This window comes from Syngnathoides biaculeatus, chromosome 22 (assembly GCF_019802595.1).
Source record: "Syngnathoides biaculeatus isolate LvHL_M chromosome 22, ASM1980259v1, whole genome shotgun sequence".
Lineage (NCBI taxonomy): Eukaryota > Metazoa > Chordata > Actinopteri > Syngnathiformes > Syngnathidae > Syngnathoides > Syngnathoides biaculeatus.
In genome coordinates, this window is record NC_084661.1 from 18,299,038 (window position 1) to 18,317,936 (window position 18,899).

At 52.2% G+C, this 18,899-nt stretch overlaps 1 protein-coding gene across 8 annotated transcripts in view; it reads right to left on the reverse strand.

The window, feature by feature from the left end:
* Window positions 1-3,863: 3,863 nt before the first annotated feature.
* The window catches only part of LOC133495640 (glutamate receptor ionotropic, delta-1-like), a 50,403-nt gene continuing 35,367 nt past the window's right edge, over window positions 3,864-18,899 (reverse strand). For 6 of the 8 annotated variants that reach the window (XM_061810528.1, XM_061810530.1, XM_061810529.1 and 3 more), the window contains 12 exons: window positions 18,594-18,755; window positions 17,519-17,638; window positions 15,154-15,255; window positions 14,959-15,081; window positions 14,821-14,895; window positions 14,140-14,476; window positions 13,697-13,844; window positions 12,502-12,697; window positions 11,761-11,930; window positions 9,130-9,370; window positions 7,148-7,268; window positions 3,865-6,022 (listed from right to left, as the gene is read on the reverse strand). In XM_061810528.1, the coding sequence (XP_061666512.1) occupies window positions 5,613-6,022; window positions 7,148-7,268; window positions 9,130-9,370; window positions 11,761-11,930; window positions 12,502-12,697; window positions 13,697-13,844; window positions 14,140-14,476; window positions 14,821-14,895; window positions 14,959-15,081; window positions 15,154-15,255; window positions 17,519-17,638; window positions 18,594-18,755 (2,205 nt within the window). In that variant the 3' untranslated portion in view covers window positions 3,865-5,612. Of the gene's footprint in view, window positions 6,023-7,147; window positions 7,269-9,129; window positions 9,371-11,760; window positions 11,931-12,501; window positions 12,698-13,696; window positions 13,845-14,139; window positions 14,477-14,820; window positions 14,896-14,958; window positions 15,082-15,153; window positions 15,256-17,518; window positions 17,639-18,593; window positions 18,756-18,899 lie in introns of all 8 variants that reach the window. The other 2 variants (XM_061810524.1, XM_061810523.1) reach the window with 2 other exon arrangements.

Genomic DNA, 18,899 nt, shown 5'->3' on the forward strand with positions numbered 1-18,899 from the left:
GTTGACTTTATTTGAGATGGCATAAAATACAAAATCGTCAAAGGCAAAGTTTCAGGAATCAAACTGGAAGCAAGAAGCAGCAGATACATGAAGGGAAACGCAATTAAATGATTAAAAATAGTGAAGTACGCCATAAAAATGACATTTGAAGAGAGGTTTTTTTTTTTTTTTTTTTTTTTTTACATGTTAACTGACATTTTCATCTTGGTACCAAATTCAGAACAGAAGAGTGAAATTTTGTGTCGTGTTCACTATTTTCATATAATGATGATGACGACGATGCTGATGTGTTTGGCGGAGGGGAGGCAGAGAGGTTGAAAATCAGCAAACGCTGACGGAGAAGGGAAAAAAAAATCCAACGACAGTCCTTCCGGTTGAATGTGCAGAAGATAAAAAGGCTGAAAATGAAAATGATGCAAGCGAGCGAACGAGCGGCTGCCATTTTAGCTGCTTTCCGCCGTTTTCTTTGTCCACCCCGGTCGGAGGCGGCTTTCGGCGCTCGGTTCGCACAAAACTCCGCAACTCCGCTCTGGCCGTGGCTCTTGTTGTCACGGCGACGATCAGATTCCGTATTTTGTGCGCTCGATGGCGGCGGGCCTGACGACCGACGATGAAAGTGCGGCTCGCTGAAGACTGACTGCGTAAAAAGAGCGAGAGGAGCGCCAGGCTGACACTTTTTATCATCGCGTATCTCGTTTATGTTGTTCGCCTTTACGAGGCAAAGGTGGCAAAAGTACTCAAGACGCCGATGCTTGCATGGAAGTTTTTCAGTAGACTTGGATGGAGCGGGAAATGGACTCAACTCGACTTGGGCGATCGTACTCGAAATGATGAAATTCCCTGGAGCTGAACAAAGAAAGGATTATCCTTTTCTGTTGTTGTTGTTGCACATTAGCGCTTACTTCGTCTTTCAATTTGCCCGCTGCGGGATTAATAAAGGAAAAGGCGATGAAGATCGTTAAGGCCGCGTTTCCATCGCAGGCAGGTCCAAACGGGCGATTCTCATTTGGGCAACAATTTCCGTGGCCTCGACCTTCACAGATTTGCTGAAACGGAAATCACGCAAAGGACAAAGCGAAGCCCGCAGACGACGCCCCCAGGATGGATTGAAACTTGAATTGGAATCTTCGCAATACTTCAATTTCTTCTTTTTTTTTGGCATGAATGAAGACGGTCCACCTGTACCGCGGCGTACCGTTATTTCCATCACATTTAGCGTCGACGCTCCTCACTTGTCGCCTACTTACTTGATACGGTGATGCCATGAGAAACGGGTAACCTGACCTGAGGGTATTTGGCGACACGAGTCATCATTCGGGTGATGATTTTTATTTTCTCTATCTGCCGATTCCCCCAGTGGAGAAGTTTGGAGCTCTGTTTTTTTTTTTTTTTTTTTTCCTCGACGACGGTTCGTAAAAGTCTGCGGTTTCCGACAAATAAAACCGCCATCGAGGGGAAAGCGAAATAACTCCTCGCATGCTAGCGGCCATGTGTGAACTTTTTTCTTTGAGATCCGAATTCCTGTTCAGACGTACCTGGATCACTTTGTTGTGCCGACTGAGAAATCCCAGCGGCGGCCCGCGGCCATTGGAAGCCTCCAAGACGACAGAAACGGCAGACAAAACTTGCGCAACTCGCCCTCTCGTTATCGTTTGTGAAATCGGCGAATAGACCGAGCCCGCAGCGAACAGTCACGGAAAAGTCCTGGACGGGCCCGTCGACGGTACGCGCTGCAAACTGACTCGATTTTCAACGTCAATTCCGACCGAACGTCGTCGTCAGATTGCTCGCGTCTCGCTCGGGTTTGACAAAATGGCGGCCGCCGCTTGTGTCTGTCTGGGAAAACTCGGCGGCGCTTTCTGGAAGAAAACGAGGCAAAACGTGAACGCTCATCAATTCAAGATTGCGCTGCAGTTTGACAAATCTGTACATGTCCCAAAACGTCTGTCCTGCCGATTCCCGCCCGTCCATCGAGGGCCTCCGTTAGCGTCCCAGTGAGGAAACGTCGACGATGCCGGTGAGAGGAAAGCACCGATTAGCCTTCACAATGCCTTCCAAATCAAACGCGACCCCCCCCCCCCGCTGTGCTCGCTGCAATTAAAGCGCCATTCAAACGCTGGCTAATTACTTGACTTTTGATTTGACGGCAGGGGGCTCCAGTATTACAAGCGACCCCCCTGAGGAGAAGATTGATATTCATGTGTATGAATCGTACAATTGGGCTGCTAAGCGATAAGACTTTTTTTTTTTTTTCTTTGCGGCCTGAAAAGGGCAGAAGATCTTTTGCGAGCCTTTTAGCACGTCAAATGACGGACGGAGATGTAAGGTCGTTCGCTAGGCTTTTTGCACGTTAAGAGTTATGTTTTGCTTTGACATCATCATAGACACCCCCCCCCCGCGCTGTTAGCTGTTAAAATGCTAATAATCGATCTTCCTTCCTTGTCTGCTCCCAACGCTAACAATGATTTGACCTTTCTGCCCATTAGCTATTATGCCAAAATGTTCCTAAACAATTTTTGCTGACTCGATGTTGCTAACAGACGATCTTGGCCCTTTGTCTACTTTCTGCATGTGCTAAAATGCTAACAGCGGCTCTTGTCAGGTCCGCCCGTCCCCCCGAGACAAATTTGTCTCGCGTCGACGTTTGCACTCGCGCACATTTCTCTTGTTTTTGGGTCAGTTGCGTGTCGTCACAGCCGCTACGCATCTTTGTGGCGTTTGACGGCGTCGCGTCGCGACGACTTCGGCGGACCGACGTGGACACCGCCGGCTGCCGCAGACGTGTTGCGACAGCTTGACACCTTCTGCGTCAGCACCCTCAAAAAATACTTCCAATTGCAAAAAAAAAAAATTCTGAGATGCGATGCGGGCATCCTTTTTCATCAGGCCTCCACGACGCTTCGTGCCTTTAATTTCATGAGAATTGAGGCAGCTTTCGTCTTGATTTCAACCTCGACGGCGACGGGATAGCAGGCAACCGATAAGCTCCAGTTTTTGGGCGTCCGCTCGTTTCTTCCCGACACCCACTCAGGGGTCGACGCCGTTGCGCTCTCCCTCCCTGGAACGAGAGCCTGCGAAATTGTCCTCTTTCACTCCCACTACTACTATTTCTGACTTCAATCACCCCCGTTGACTACGACCACCACCAAACTCCGAGTACCATTCCTACCACCGGTACTTTTTTGGAGAATCACCCGACTAATTTCTTTGTCTGGCTACATGAGCAAAAATTCAAGACACAAGTGCGCTTCCGACCTCCTCCGCAGCGCTCGCATTGGGTTCTTTGGCGTGGCCGGACGATAACAGTCGGCGGCGCCGGCGCGCGTACCTCTAAGCTGCAGATGGAGAAGAAAGTCCGACCGTTATGTTTTGTGTTAGCATTTTTTCTTTGCAGGTTACGTGGAAAGCAAATGTTACGACGCAACCGTGTTCAATACTTTTTCAAAGAGCACTTGAGAAAAAAAAGGAAGGTGAGAAAAGTATTTGTCGTTTCGATCACGGCAACTAGTATCTCAAGGCAACACCGCCGCCAACACTACGACCGCCTCAAGCACCAGAACCCCCGGGCAGCGCCGCTGCCGCAATCGTGACTCGGCTCATTTGCATATTTATGTTAGCTTTCATTTCACGCCGCGCGACTTCAGCGCTAATCTGAGCGGCGATTTGCCGCCGCCGACCCGTAAAACGAGCGGGCGGCGTCTCGGCCCGTGACCGGACCCGACCGGCTTTTACGGCCTCCGGCTGGCGGCAACGGAGCAAATAAAGCCAGAAGGCCGTCGCGAGCCGACAAAACGGGCCGGCGTTTCTGCTGTGTCGGCGGCAGGACGGCTGACCGTGTTTGCGAGAAGCGAGCGAACAGGAAGAAGAGGAGCCCGGCCTGTTGGAAACATATTTCTTTATTCGGGATAAGAAAGTCCAAGCGGCGTGGCGCTGAATAAAAGTGGGACGTCGGAACACTAAAGACGCGCAGAACCAGTTGACGTGCGCACAAAGTTGAACGGAGGCAGCCGGAACCCTTTCGGTTTTGAATCTGCGGTCCAAACTCGGTACTGTTGTTAGACAATTCAAGACACTTTTGTTTTACTTGTGAGAAGTTGGAAAAACAAACTGCCAGCGGAAGAAATAGATCATACGTCACGACTAAGTTACTGACCCAAACCTTTGACTTTGAAAAGTGACGACAGCAGCAGAATGCGAGACTGGCCCGCGTTTGCCGAGCAACACGCAAAAGATGAAAGTTCTTTTCAAGGCACTGAGACCGAAGAACGAGTCCCCGAGACAGTCGGGCCCGAGTTCCACCGGGATCCTCTGATCCGAGGTGCACCGCCGACAGTACCGTCTGGAATATTGAACACCTTCAATATTTACAAGCAACGCTTTGGTCAGTGAAAAGCGGGAACGCCGCCGGATGCGAAAAACCGGAACGGCCGCAGGCAAAGGAACGTGCCGGCGTCTTCCTGGTGCGGGCCCGTCCTCCGGGGGCGCCTCCCCGGTCCAGGCCTCCCCTAGAAATTGAGGGCCCAAGAACCGTTTGGCACGAACCGAGACCGCCTGCCAAAAGCGAGACGACTCCAGTTGCCTGCGTTCAACTTGTGCGGCTGCGGATGAATCCGAAGAAGACGACATTTAGTGAACTTTTCCAGCTTGCGGCAGCCTGAACTAATGTCCGTCTGGGGACGGCGGGACCCGGCGAGAGGCTCGCTTAGTGTTTGTTGCGCTTGATTCGCGAGGCTTAACATTTTGGGCCCCCGCAATTTCTCACGGCTCCCGAATGTCTGCGGCGCGCTTTCATCAAAATAGATAAGATCACCAATCAGCCGCATTTTTACAAACGGGTGGATCCGGAACCGAACCCTTTGGGCTAACCCCTTTGACTTTAAAACAGGCGACACTCCGAAAAGAATTGGTCACGGCATCAAAGTCTTTCAACGTTCATACAGTTTTGCGTGCCTCGAAAAACAACAACAGTTGCCATGTTCAAAAGTGAGTCCAGGGCCACAGGGGGCGCCGCGGGCCGACAGGTTCGTCCTCGCACTCGCGTCCCGCGCCCGTTTCCGCGCCAACTCCAAACTTAGGACACGTAAATGTTTAACAAGTTTAACGGATCAAAGGAGCCACAGACAAAAAAAAGAAATAAAGAAATAAAAAGTGTGTTTGGGCAGCGTTGTCATGGCGACCAGGGCCGACCAATCAATGAATTTTGATTGTTTTTTTTCCTTTGAAATGAAACGAGATGAACTTCTTTTGGACGGTTGTCATGACGACTGTGGCGTTAAAAATGGACGAGGGGCAGCGGATGGCGCCATTGTTTGCTTTTGGGCAAAATAATGCCATTTGCCTCATCTTCGATTTACAAAACCGTCAAAACGTTGGCATCACGTTGATTCTCTGTATTATGCATATCCGTGTATACGTGATGCGTTCTGGTTTCGCTGCAACGCAACTTCCAAAATGGGAGAATATTCAAAATACATTTTATGCTCCTTGCTTCATTTTGTTATTTACACGAGAAGAAAAGTCCCGAGCGCCGGCGGATTCCCTCCAAACCCCAAAAAACAGGGATGGGGGGGGCGGAAGGCCGGCGGGCCTAAATGGAGGTGCTGTGGGCGGCGTCAACGGCTGCGGTCACGGGTCCTGCCTGGTAGAGCGGCACCTTGCCAGGGCTCTGCCGGAAGAGCCCCCCGTTGGGGGCCCTGTGCTTGCACTGCAGGGTGCCCGCCAGGTGGGCCGGCAGAACGGCGCCGCCAGGGAGCTGGGGCGGCGGCAGCGTCCTGGCTAGGGTCCCCCCAAGGCGAGGGTGGCTCAGGGGCGGGGGCGGAGGCGGCGGCGGCGCCCCCTCCCTGGGCAGGAAGGTGGTCACGGCGAGGCCCGGGGGCATCGCGGCCGCCTGGGCGGGCCGCACGCCGGCGATGTCCAGCGCAGAGATCTCGATAGAGGGGCCGGGGATCTGCTTGTGGACCAAGTCCTCGTCCAAAAGACTGTTCATACGTCGATGCACCTGTTCCAGGTTCACCTCCTTGTCCTACGGGGGGAGGGGGGAGGGGAGGGGAGGGGGACACACAGGCTGAGATTGGCGATGGGCTACTTTGGTTTGTTCCAGGTCCATGCAACCCCCGCCGCCTGAGCCCCGCCCTGCAGACGCCTCGGCTAATTCGTGCGCAACGCTTGAAATCGAATTTGGACAACTGAGGACGAGTGAGTGAAGAGTGAAGACGGGACACGTCCGGAAGGGAACATTCCCGAGTCCCGTGTGTGTGTGTGTGTGTGTGCGCGCACTTTGTTGGGAAGGTCCAAAGACCGTTCAGACTTCAGACTAAACCGAACACTCGTGCTGGTCTCGCAATTCTCACAGCAGCAGACGAAAAACTGCAAGTCCGGATGGGTTCTCCTCGGAGACACATGGCGCTCGCCTCAGCCGTTCGAGGTCACTCGTTTCCTCGTCCAGCCCTGAGGACGCGTTTGATACGGTCTCTGCACTCGTGTGACGCAAACCACCATCGATAGACAGAAACGAGAAACTTTGCACGTGAGAGTCTCAGTCTGACGCGAGGCTGCGGCTAAAATCGCTTCAACTTTTCAAAGTCTTCCGATGTAAAGGTAGCAGAAGAAGACCAAAGACTTCAGATGCGTCTGCACCTTGTTCGAAGCACCTGAAGACTTTTGAATAGCGACTGGTACTGAACCGAAGCGAACCGAAGACCGGACGTCTGGACCGGAGCCTGACGTGCGGAAAAAGTTCCCAGAGGCTCTCTTGGAGAGACCAAAGGCAAAAGTTTGAAGTCTGAAGACTCAAGACTGGAGATGGGACGTCGGGCCCGAGAGTTCTACACGCGTGCGCTTTGTTGCAAAAGTCCCGAGACCTTTTGGAGTCCTTTCCCTGACCGCAGACCGAACACCGAAGATGGCAACGTTGCGAATACGTTCCAGCAAGACGAGAACGTTGAACGGCGACACGGGTTCGGTCGTCGCGAGCGCGGCTGCAAAGTGGCCCGTTGACGGTCCCTGGTCTCGGTTCGGCTCTACGGATTTGCGACTCTTCACCGCCACACAAACGGGAAAGACGTCTTTTGTGTTGGTTAGTGACATTTTCCTTCTCCGTGCAAGCATATGCAGTATACCGTACTGTGTACGCATGCTCTATTCTGACCTGTGGCGGCGGCATGCGCTTCCTGCCAGCCCGTCCAAATGTCCGCGCTCCCCTGGGACGCAGCAAAGTCATTAAAAGTCAACGGACCCGAAACCAAAGCCAGCCCGAAATCCTTCGCGACCTGCACGACAGACCACAGCAAGCGTCAAGCACGGCACCGCGTCGGCGCCCGACCCCCACGACGGATGCTCGCGCTTCACTTGAGGGCCCCGCCGCCACCGCCCAAACTTTGCTGCTCGCTGGCCGCATGTCGTCCGGAGTTCAAAATTTGAAATATGATGAATGAAATATCAGTTATCAGTTCCTGTCCTTTCACAAATTATTCCCAAAACATACGTTTTTGATAAACATTTCATTTTCACAACGCTGGAAATGTAATGAATTAACAAATGTCAATTTGAAAGATACTTCAAATTGTTTATTTGACATATTGAAATCTTAATTACAGTAAAACCATTTTTTTTCCTCATTTTTAAAATGAAACGAGTCAGATGTCACATTTCCAAAAATGTTCCAACTAACTAAAATCAAAAGTGCCGTTTTTTTTTTTTTTTTTTCTTTCAAATTCAATGACAAATTTACTTTAAAATGTTCTCAATAATAAATGAAAATGAAACCATTTTTTCAAGTACATAAAAGATTTACACATTTTAAATTTGTTATAAACCAATCAGCCGATTAAAAATGGTTTAATGGGGCAAAACGTGGTCTGTTTTACACTAAGAAAACCAAAGTCGTCCGCACGGCTTTTCTAATTGCTCATAGATGCCACAAGATGGCAGCGCTCGTCGAAATGATCGCAACAATCCTTAAAAAGCCGCAAAACGGGCCATTACGCCAGACGCGCTCCCTTTCACAAAATAAATCAACTGCTAAGCGAATCGCGTCGGCTTTTGTTGGACCAAATAAGTTTGTTTCAAGCTTTTCATTGGAGCAGACTTCAACGTTGAATGAGAAGCAAACAGCTTGAAGCGTGCACGCCGGGCCTCTTACGTGGAGAACTGCGCCACGCGGTCTTCCTTTCGCTTCCTCCAAAGTGACGTTCAAACCGAGGAAGACTTGGACCAAAACGAAAAGCCATCGCGGGAAAGCCGAGACGAGGGGGCCAAAGTCGGCGGCCGCCGTCGCTTTCACCGTAAATTGGGACTTCCGATGACGGCGGGACGACTGCGAAGATGAGAAAGGCGCCGTCGTACGGAACGATCGCATCAAGTCGGCAGAATTCAAAAAGGGAAAATGCGGCCGCCGGCTTTTAAAGATGCGCTCAAGTGAAATGATGCCAAGTGCTCTCGTGCGTGTGATGATATAGAATGACTTTTTTGAGGGTTGCGATATAAAAATGCTACATTAGAGTTGCGTCAGCATTCGATTTGATTCGATTCGTAATGCAAATGCAGCATATTGGCACGGTTTGAATTAGCGTCCGAGGTCCGTGTTTCGCGCGGTCCCTCGATGCAAACGTGGTCCGGACCCGACGCCAGCGTCCGCTACAAAGCGCTCAAGTTCGCGTTGGCCACGCAAACGGGACACGCGAGGCTACTTTGCTGCCAAGGGGGAAAAAAAAAGAAAATATGATTTCAATCTGAGCGATGCGCTTCTTTTGCTTTGCTTGTATTTTGGGGCAATGTCTTGTGTGTGTCCAGCGTGCTTTTGTTGTGTATGTGAGCGTTTGACTTGCGTGTAGTTTGCATAGTGTACACGTGTCACGTGAGAACGGGAGTGTTTACGGTTTTTGGGTCAAAGTATAAACATTACACACACACACACACACACACACCGCGTCCACTAAAGGTCAAAATAAATAAAAGTGCGTTGCCACCGTCGTTGCTGTTAAGGGGAAAAACGGAAGGCGGCGCGACAACACGGCCCAGACGGGCGCCCCCCGTCTACAGCTGAGTGTACTGCAGCTCCACTAAGTCGGGGCCGGCTTCGACGGGCTCCTTAAAGTAGAGCGCGGCGGTTCGCCGCCCGCGCCCGGTCACCTCTTTGGGCGTCTCCCGGCGGCATCCGTCGCCGCTCCACCAGGCCTCCACGCCGGCCGCCAGGCAGGCCAGCAGCAGGCCGGCGGCCAGGATGCAGAAGACGCCGGCGAAGCTGTGCAGCTTGAGGGAGCGGCCCTCCGCGTGGGCCCCGGCGCCGCCGCCCGGGTCGCAGCGGCCCGTGCGGGGCCACCACTTCTGCTTCAGGACGTCCAGGTCGCCCTTCTCCTGCAGCTCCAGAATCCTGCGTGGGGGAAAAAAAAAAAAAAAAAAAAAAGGGGGGGGGGGCGCACAGACGCAGGGTCAGGACGGCTCAATTCCCCCCCCCCCCCCGTTCTTTTTTTTGACACCCAGGTCGAGGGTGACAAAGGAGCCGTGATGATTCCCATCTCTTTACGCCACGCGTGTCACGGCGAGGGGGCGGGCGGGGCTTTTCGATCATTCGGCTGCGATTCGGGAGCTCGAGAGCGACTCGGCAACGCGCTCCAACAACGCGGAGGCTAACAAAATACACACTTTGTTAAGGTGATATTTGTCAGCCGTCTCCGGAACTTTGACTTCATTTTATCTGTACTTCCTACTAAACAATTTCACTGTAAGCCATTCCAGTTAACGGATATTTGGCAATGAATGAGTTCATTTAGCAAAATATGCAGGTTGCCCCCCCCCCCCAAACTACAACTTCAAAATCGAACATAATCATTTATCTTTAGCTAAACTACCGTGCTTTTTTGTTTGTATTTTTGGGGGGGATAATCCACAATTTAAGAAAAATTTCCAGGCACTATTTAATTTTTTTTTTTTTGAAGAAGAAGAAGACGTCTAAATTTAGTGGAGTGGAACCCCTTTTACACAAAAAGTTGTTTCAATGAAGCTCTTCAACTCACTTGATCTTGCTTTCCCCTAGTATAAATCACAATTATAATATATGGTTGCATTGGGAAAGTGGACTTTGAAGGAGAGGAAATGTATCCAAATTTTTTGCTGCTGAAATATTTGACCGCCTTCAGTTTCCCCGGAAAGCAAATGAGCACGGACAAGATGGCGGCCGAGCGACAACGACGGCGACGACGCGGCCTCGCTTTCCCGGCCCGGTTTCTGGCGGTGCCGTCTGTCCTCCACCGGGAAGTTTTTCCCTTCGGTCTGAGAAGAATTGGGCGTCGAACCCCCGACGCGTGGCGGGAGAGCCACAAGCGTCGGGTCCAATTTGTCCTCCTCCGGGCCGAGCGCTCGACCTTTTCACTTCCCATTTGGACGACGCCCGCGCAGACAAATTTTTACGATCTCCCGCTAAACTCTCCTGACAACGAAGCGGATCAAGCGCGCTCGCCGGGAAGAAGAAGAAGAAGAAGAAGAACACGGGCGCCGTCGCAGGTACGGCGCGCCGCCACCTCGTATTCCCACTTTTGTGGGTCACGAGCCGTCGCTTGGTCCATTTTTTTTTCTTTTTTGCTTCAGATATGACTGAAGCGAAAGGAAAAGGGGCGGCTAAACTACAGCCGTGCCCTGGCACGTGGGCAAGGAGAGCCGCGGGTGTCGAACCCTCGCCCGCTCGCTCGCATACATGACGACGTGGCAGCCGGAATTACGATTTCTAAAGTGGTAGACAACTTTGGAAGTTGTATATTTGCAACTTCCTTGAAAAAAAAAAAAAAAAACATTCTTGACATTCGGAATTTATATTCCAATAATTCTTGCTGTTCCACAGGTTGTATCTATTCAGTATTCATTATTTAATAGTTATGGGTGGGAAAAAATGGTTGCAGTTGGCTTCATTCATCGGCGTCGTCTTAAAAAAATGCTTTTGTCCGAGTCCACCCAATAACAACTGGGAAAAAACAAAGGAGTCATTTTCTAAATCTCGACCGAGACGGGAAACTGCACAAGAGGCGGAACATCACACGATGTCAAACAACACAGCTGCTAACGCCATCGCTGTTTCCACAGCAACGGGCGCCAGCGTGGCCCGACGGAGGTTTTCCCATTCGCGCCCCAGAAGTCGATCGATACGAGACGGCTGGGAAGTTTTCTGGCCGACGCCGAGCGCAGAATTAAGCAAATGATTCCTCAACTCACTTTGGGATCAATTTGCCGGAATGAAGACGGGCGGAGGCGCTCGCGGGAACTTCCAGCCAAAGTCCGGCGTGAGCGACAATGCCAAATTTTTTGGGCATATTCGCTGAATTTAACATCAACTTCGTATCACAAAAAAAAAAAAAAAGTTAGTTTTGGTCAAATGTGAGATAAAAGTCCACGTGGCACATCTCACATCCTCCCTGACTGTGTTGTCATGGCAACGCAAAAAATGGCGGCAACGCTTTTCTTCTTATGACGCGTTCACCGACAGCCTCACTGGTAGAATTGTGTGGCGTTCAATGATGAGGATGCGACGCGTTCAAAGACTGCGGCGTCTTTAATGCCACGGCAGCCGACGCCGTCGCGCCGCGTTCAAAGACATTAGAAAACGGGCGTGCTGAGTTCAAAGCCGCCGAATGAGTCAACAGACTTTTGCTGCGTTCAAAGACACGCGCGAGCGACGCTTTCAACGGCACCCTAAACGCGACAATACAGTTGCGTTGCGTTGCGTTCAAAGGCACCCGACTGACCCTACCGCGTCCCAAACGGCCGGCTTACTTTTGCGAGAAGAGGTCCCGGTAGGGGCTGCCGTGCTGCATGGCCACGCCGTAGCCTTTGCTGCTGCCGCCGCCGCCGCCCGCCACGGTGACGGCACAGTCGTCGTCCGTCAGCGCCGCGTACTCCAGCGCCGCCGTGTCCCACAGGAAGGCGTAGGCGCTCTTCTTGGCCTGCGCGCGACAACGGCGAGAAAGGCGTCACACCTTCGTCTCGGAGCAACAAAGTCTGGCAGGTGCATTGTGGGAACGCGGCGGCGGGGGGGGACCGACACTCTATGTTTATTTTGCCATTTTATCATTTATGACGTACAATATAAATTTGCAAACTTTTTCAAAATGAAATGAAAGTGGAAAATGTATTTGAAATTGAACCGTTTGGCAATGACATCGTGGAGTTTGATTTTTATTGGTTACAAAATATAAAGTACGTATTTGGAAAATATACATTAAAATTCCCTTTTTTATTTTTTAAATTACTTGACTAAAATTCACCATTAAGGTATTAGATATTAAAGTTGTAGATGTTATGTGAAATTGGTCATTTGAATAAATTATATTCTTTTTTTAAAGTTCATTATAATTAGTTAAACTATTACGTAGTTATTACAAAGTTTGACAAACTTCTCTTAGTTCCTATTGTTGGATTTATTGTTTCTAATAAATAGCCCACGATTACTAATTAATGGGCTGAATGGTGGGGGGGGGGGGTGGGATCCCAAGCCAGACCCCCCCTTTAACTGACCTTACGGATGCCCTCCGAGGGGCTGGACACGCAGTAGTCCAGGCCGCCGTTCTTGCTGACGGTCCGCCACAGCTCGGCGTACGTGGCGTCCTGCTCCAGCGGGTTGGTGCCTTTGTTGCGGAGGTAGTCGTACACGGCCGAGTCCCTCACCGTGCCGTAGTCCACGTCCGTCTGCCGCGACAGGTCCTGGAACGACCTGGAATCACCATCGAGTACGCCGCGTTTGACATCCACGTACTGTAAGCTCCGCCTTACTGAAGTCACAAAGAAGGCGGGCAAAACGCCACAGAGGGGCTAACGATATTGGTAGACATTTGCAAGTCTGCACTTGGAACGAGAACCTTCTGACACGGTAGGGACCCAAAAACAGGAACGGAAACAATCCATTCGTGTCCGTGCTTTTATATAATATTTCTCATTTTGCGGGCAGGCATTTGGGTTCGTTTCAAAGGGGAAAAGACGATTTGAGGTCCGGACGGCGCTTTTGGAAAACGACCTCCCGGATGTTTGCGGCCATCTTGTCGGTGTCGGCACGGAAGGGCGCAAGTTGCCCCCGAAACCGGAACCTGCCAAATCATCTGAAACGAAAGGGCAGGATGAATTTCTCCCTCGCCTCCCGCAGGTGTACGTGCCCGTCGGCTCTCATACATCGTGCACACTCCCCCCCCCCCCCCCCCCCAAAAAAAAAAAAAAAACCCACGAGAGGCGGCGTGGCATTAAAAGTGCGCCGGCTCCAGCCATTAGCGTGTTGTCGTATCGGCGTAATAACGGCGTGGGCGCGTCGAGGCGCACTTGACGAGACAAATCTCCACTCAGGCATTCAAAAACGGATCCGGCGGAGGTCCGTCTTCACGCGGCGACGGGGGAGCGCGACCGCATCGATGTGACAAAAGAGTGACGGAACCGGGCCGCCCGGGGAGGCGTGCCGGACCCATAACGTCGACTAAGCCAAAACTGGGCTTTGATGCGACGTGACGCCGGCAGGGACGGAAGGCGGGAAGATGTCGCGCGCTTGAGAGGAAATATCGTTTTGGGTTTGTCCGCTGGCTTCGGTCGGGGATATTCGGACCCGTGGGCTCAATTTGCAGCCCAAAATGGCCGTCGGGACGAGGGTCCTCCAGACTTTCTCCTGCGCGGCGTCGGCGGCAGATTTCCTTTCCACTTTCCGCAAAAATCGAAGAATCGGCGCGCTTACCGTACGGCGTGGTCCATCCGGGACACGGTGAGGTACGCCGCCAGGTTGGCCGTGTACGACGAGCACACGATGAGCGTGAAGAGCCACCAGCTGCCCATGACGATCCGCAGGGCCACGGAAGCCGCCGCGCCTTCGCCGCCGCCGCCGCCTGCAATCGTGCACGCGCACGCACACACCCGCAGATATGATTTACGAGCAGATCCGGACGACGGCGCGCTCGATCGGCACTCGGGATCGTCTTTGGAGCTTTTGCACAATCCATCCTTTGACGTCTTTCGGCTCGGTTCCGCCGCCGGGCAAGGCAATATTTTACAATTCACGAGCGGATCAATGAGACGTCCGATAATCCGGCCGTTTCCAATTTTGTCCGCAGATGCGAGTATTGACGCGATTGTTGGTCGGTGACGGGAAAACCCGGGATCCGCCTTCCTCGGCGGGCTCACCTTGCTGCACGAAGGCGCCGTAGACGATCCACATGGCGCCGTGCAGCGATCCGGACCCGCCGTCGGGCTGGCCGGGCGGCGCGCCGTGGACGGCGCACGAGCGCAGCGCCTGCAGCCTGTTGAGCAGGAAGATGAGGACGCCCACCACCGGGACGGCGGCGGCGATGCAAGCCCACACGGCCAAGTCGAACGGCACGAAGAGCGAGAAGATGTTGACCTTCTCCTCCGGCTTCCTCAGCAGGATGCCCACGCTGTAGTCCAGGTAGCGCTTGCTGAAGTCCACCACGTTCTCGCGCTCCGGCGTGATGGTGATGGCCGACACGGCCAGGTCGGCTCTCTGCGGTGGAAAGGCGGGGCGGGGGGTGGGGGGTGGGGTCGGGGGATTCCCACAGACGGAGTCGATGGAACGCGACGATTTCTTTTTTTTTTTTCTCAACCGCGGGAGGCCTGACCTCGCTCTCGTTGCGTCAAACTCATTCGAGAAATAAATACGAGAAAGAAATACCTTCACTGCCAAAGATTGGCACAGAACTTGGAAAAAAAAAAAACAGGAAACATTTTTTTCCTTCTCATGCAAACGAACACCAGGGAGCAAAGATCGACTGATAGGCCTCCTCAACTACACCCTCTTGGAAAAACGGACAGTACAGAAAATACGTGGCCAATCGTTTCATCGTTCACCTTATTAATGAGGTCGCCGATCATCCCGTTCCAGGAGCCGTTGGGGAGCCGAGATCCGTATTTGCTGTCGGACACCTGCGGGGACCCGGTTCAGAAGCTTTGACGCGGAGGTCGACGTGAGGGGGGCGCAGCGCTCACCTGGTAGATGTCGTACTTGAAACCCAAAGCCCGGGCCAGCGCGTCCAACACGTCGACGGAGAAGCCTTTGTAGCGTTTGGGCTGGCCCAGGATGTTCTCCGCCACCATCACGAACGGGTCCTCCTGCCAGGAGAATCGACAAGACCGATCGTTGCAACAAAAAGCATTTGTAGCGATTCAGTTCCAGCAGCGTACCAGCAACGTGACCACTTTGACGGTGACTCCCTGCATGCCGCTGTCGATGCGACTCTCCTTCAGGCTTCCGTTCAGGCCGTGCGCGGCGTCCCACGTGGCCAACTGTCGACAACAACAATTGCGTGGTTGGAAAAATCCTGCCAGGTGACCCGTCCGCCGACGGGCCGTCGGCGGCTGTTTATAGTCGCGAGGAAAAAGGAGCGTCGCTGTTGCCACGGCGACACAAGCGTCAGCGTCCAACCCCCGCCGCCCCTTCATTCGCGTTTCCCCGATTCAAAGTTTGCGGTGGCCGCCCGTTAACAGCGCGAGCTCCATTAGCGCCGCGGAAGATAACAAAGCGCGCATTAGCCGCGTCGGCCCGACGTGACGTGACGGGAGTTAATTAGCCTCGTTCCGGCGTTATGGTTCCTTAACGAGCGTGCCTGCCCGTCGTTAAGATGCCGTCGCCCGTAATCACGTAGCGGCTGCCGCTAATTAGGAAAAACAAGCAAACGGACGCCACGGAGAAGCGGCGAGGAAAGTTCCGTTTGCTTCCGTGCTGACTCGCTCAATTTTCATCATTGGAATGAAGTGAAAAGATATTAGAATATTCAGTGTTGTAATGCAGACTTTAAAAAAAAAAAAAAAACTTTTCGGGGGCATCATTTACACAACAGCGACAAGCGTTTGACACAAACACTTTTTGCTGATATCACGTCAAAGTTTTGCCAGGGAGGGGGCGGGCCGCCCGCACTTTACGTGACGCCCGTCAGTGTCACGTAGACAAACGTTCAACGATTGGAACCCGGGAGCCCTGAACTGCGAGGCAGACGTGCTACCCGCTAGCTCGTCGTGCTGCCGGTCAACGTAATGGTCAAGATTGCAACGTTGTGACTTTCGACACTTGATCGATCGCGAGGTGGGATGGACTCGTTCTTATCGCAATGTTTTTTTTTTCCATTGTTGCGTCTATGTAGTGTTCATCTGAGAAGAACAAAGGAAGATGAAAAATGAAAAAGAATACGCAAAAAAAAGTTTGCCGCCATGATGTCCCGAGATGAGGAACACCCACAAAAAAGCGGCGGTGCGCTCAATTTTCCTTCCCCCTTGTTTTTTTTTTTTTTTTTTTTGGTTGACATAGTTCAGGGGTGCGGCAAAAGTGCCATTACAAAACCCCCATTTTCAAATGTTCACTAGAGGCGTTTCCACACCCTCACTTTTCCTGCTGTTACTTCAACAGGTTCGACACCCGCGCATTTCCTCTGACTGACTGACTTTTTCCACCGCCATTGGAGAATGTGCCCCAGGTGAATCTCGGGTAACGCCGTCTCGCGCAAAGCGTCAGAGGCCGCTCGCCGTTGCCGGAACGTTCATTCGTCGCGACCGCCGTCTCACCGCTCGTCACCCCCGAAACGGAAATTGGACGCCGCGTCCCGCGATGAAACGACTCGAGCTCCGTTTGGCCGTTGAGCCGCAACGCGAGGTGACGCGTTGGGGACGCGCGGGAAAAAAAAGGAAATGACATTTTAATTGGCAGCAGGTGGAATGCGGAGGACGCAGAGAGAGAGAGAGAGGACGGGGGGGAGGGGGGGGGGGGGGCGACGACGACGACACACACACGCAGATGCGGCGTTTTATGCCAAGTAGGAAACGGAAGCCGAGAGATTTGCATGACACGGCGGGTGGGAGGGAGAACGGGACGACACCCACGCTCCTCCGCGCGCAACGTCCGTAGGCGCAAACCACTTTTCTTGGTGAAAGCGTTCAACGCCCACACTTTGACCGAGGAAAGGATTTCAACAGCCGTACTTTTGGGGCGGCAATTTCAAAACTGGCAACTTCTTCATCTCCAGGAAAATAAGCGCGCGTATGCTAATGAGCTCGCATTAACACACGTTAATAAGCGCGAATATTCATTTTGTAATGTAAACGCACTCGACCGAGCACCGGCGCCGTAATGACAATACGCCGGCCATTATAAAGTACAAAGTACGACTCATAACTTAACCGGATGATGAAATCTTCATTACGCCAGCAACTGCGCGCGAGCGCATCCAAGCCGGTCTCTAGTACACGTACGTCTACGTTTGATGGAAATAAGCGCCTGGGAAAATGCACGTGCTTGCGTCAGCCGGGGATTTCATTTACAACACACGCACACGAATACTACGCGGGATATATGCGCACGCGGCTGTGAAGTCAAGAACAGAACCGCAGTGTGCATGCCAGACCACTGGGTGGTGCTGTGACTTCGCATGAGTGCTGACTTGAAGCAATTTGAACTGTGACCTCGCCGACGTTTTCCAACACTGGCGTTTGAGTGTTGCCATGACAACGGCAACCCGACCGCCCAAACGCTCGCGTTAGACGTCACGCGTCCACTCACCCTCTTGACGTCCTTGCCGAAGGTCTCGCTGAAACTGGAGCCGAGGATCTCGAAGCGGACGTGAGCGTTGGCGCCGCTGTCCTTGAAGTCCATGGCGCCCGTCAGACCCGTGATGTTACCCTGGAAACGGAACGCGAGTCCAACACTTGCCGAAAAAGCATCTGCTAGCGTCCTACGCTAACGAACGCTTGCTCAGTTGGGCGAAAGTTCATTCGCTGCAGCTCCGCGAGCCACCGTGAGCTCTTTTAAGCGTATTCTGTTTTTAATCACGTAAAGGACGACTTACATTGTGTATGCTTTGCTTATCCACTGTCGCGCATCCCAATTTAAGTGCATCGTGGATCCGGCATTTCTCCACTTTGCTGTCATTTCCAATAGCACCGCAGCTCCGCTTACCTTTCTCACTGGTTGTGGTTCGATTTGATTGAACTATTTGTACACAAACACTCAAAAGCTCACCCGTTCATCCATTTTCCAAGCCACTTATCCTCACGAGGGTCACCGGAGCCAATCTCGACTAACTTAGGGCGAAAGGCTGGTCGTCATTTCAAAGCTAATTGTCAATGAATACAATTTTTTGACGTGACATTTCGTGGCCGCCATTAGCTCGTGTAGCAGCGCCGACAGCCGGCAGAGCGAAAGTGAAAAAATCCTTCCAAAAACGTTCCTGTCAGCTGCAAAGGTTGCGGCGGCGGCGGCTGTCAGCGGGTGGAATAATAATAATAAAAAAAAAAAAGAAAAAGTAGCAATCGTTTGATTTACACGCAAAGTGGCCGACGCCTCCCGTCAGTCATCAGTGGTGTGTTTATTTTCGTCAAAATAATTATCATGGAGTCGCAATCTACACACGTTGACATTTGGATAAGCGTCGGGAAACACCAAATTCCCACGGAAGGCATTTTTGTATTTTTCAAATCTTGTCTTGTGATTATGGGGCTTTCCCGATGCTTCCAAATTTCGAAATAAGACAAAACAACATTTGGGAAAAAAAAAAACAAAAAAAAAAGGGAAGCTAGCCGCACCCCGGACGGCTAACAAGCGCGCTGGCGAGCAACGACGGGCAACGGCGGCCGACCTTCTGGATGGTCTCCAGCATTGACCAGCCTCCGTTCCAGGGCTTGGTAGACTTCCTGATGCAGTTCAGACTGGCCATGCTGTGCCACTTCCTGTCCTCCAGCTTCCTGTAGAAGGCGTTTGCTAGCATCAGCACGCTGTCGTAGAGGTACAGGTTGGATACCTGCGGGGGGGAGGAGCGGGAAGTCACGACAGATGCCTTGCGGGTCGACGTGAAAGAAGGAAGCAGCTTTAGCTTGGAATCGCTCATTTTAGATGGACAAGCTAGCTGGAGAATCAATGGCGAACGTGACATCAACTTTGGATT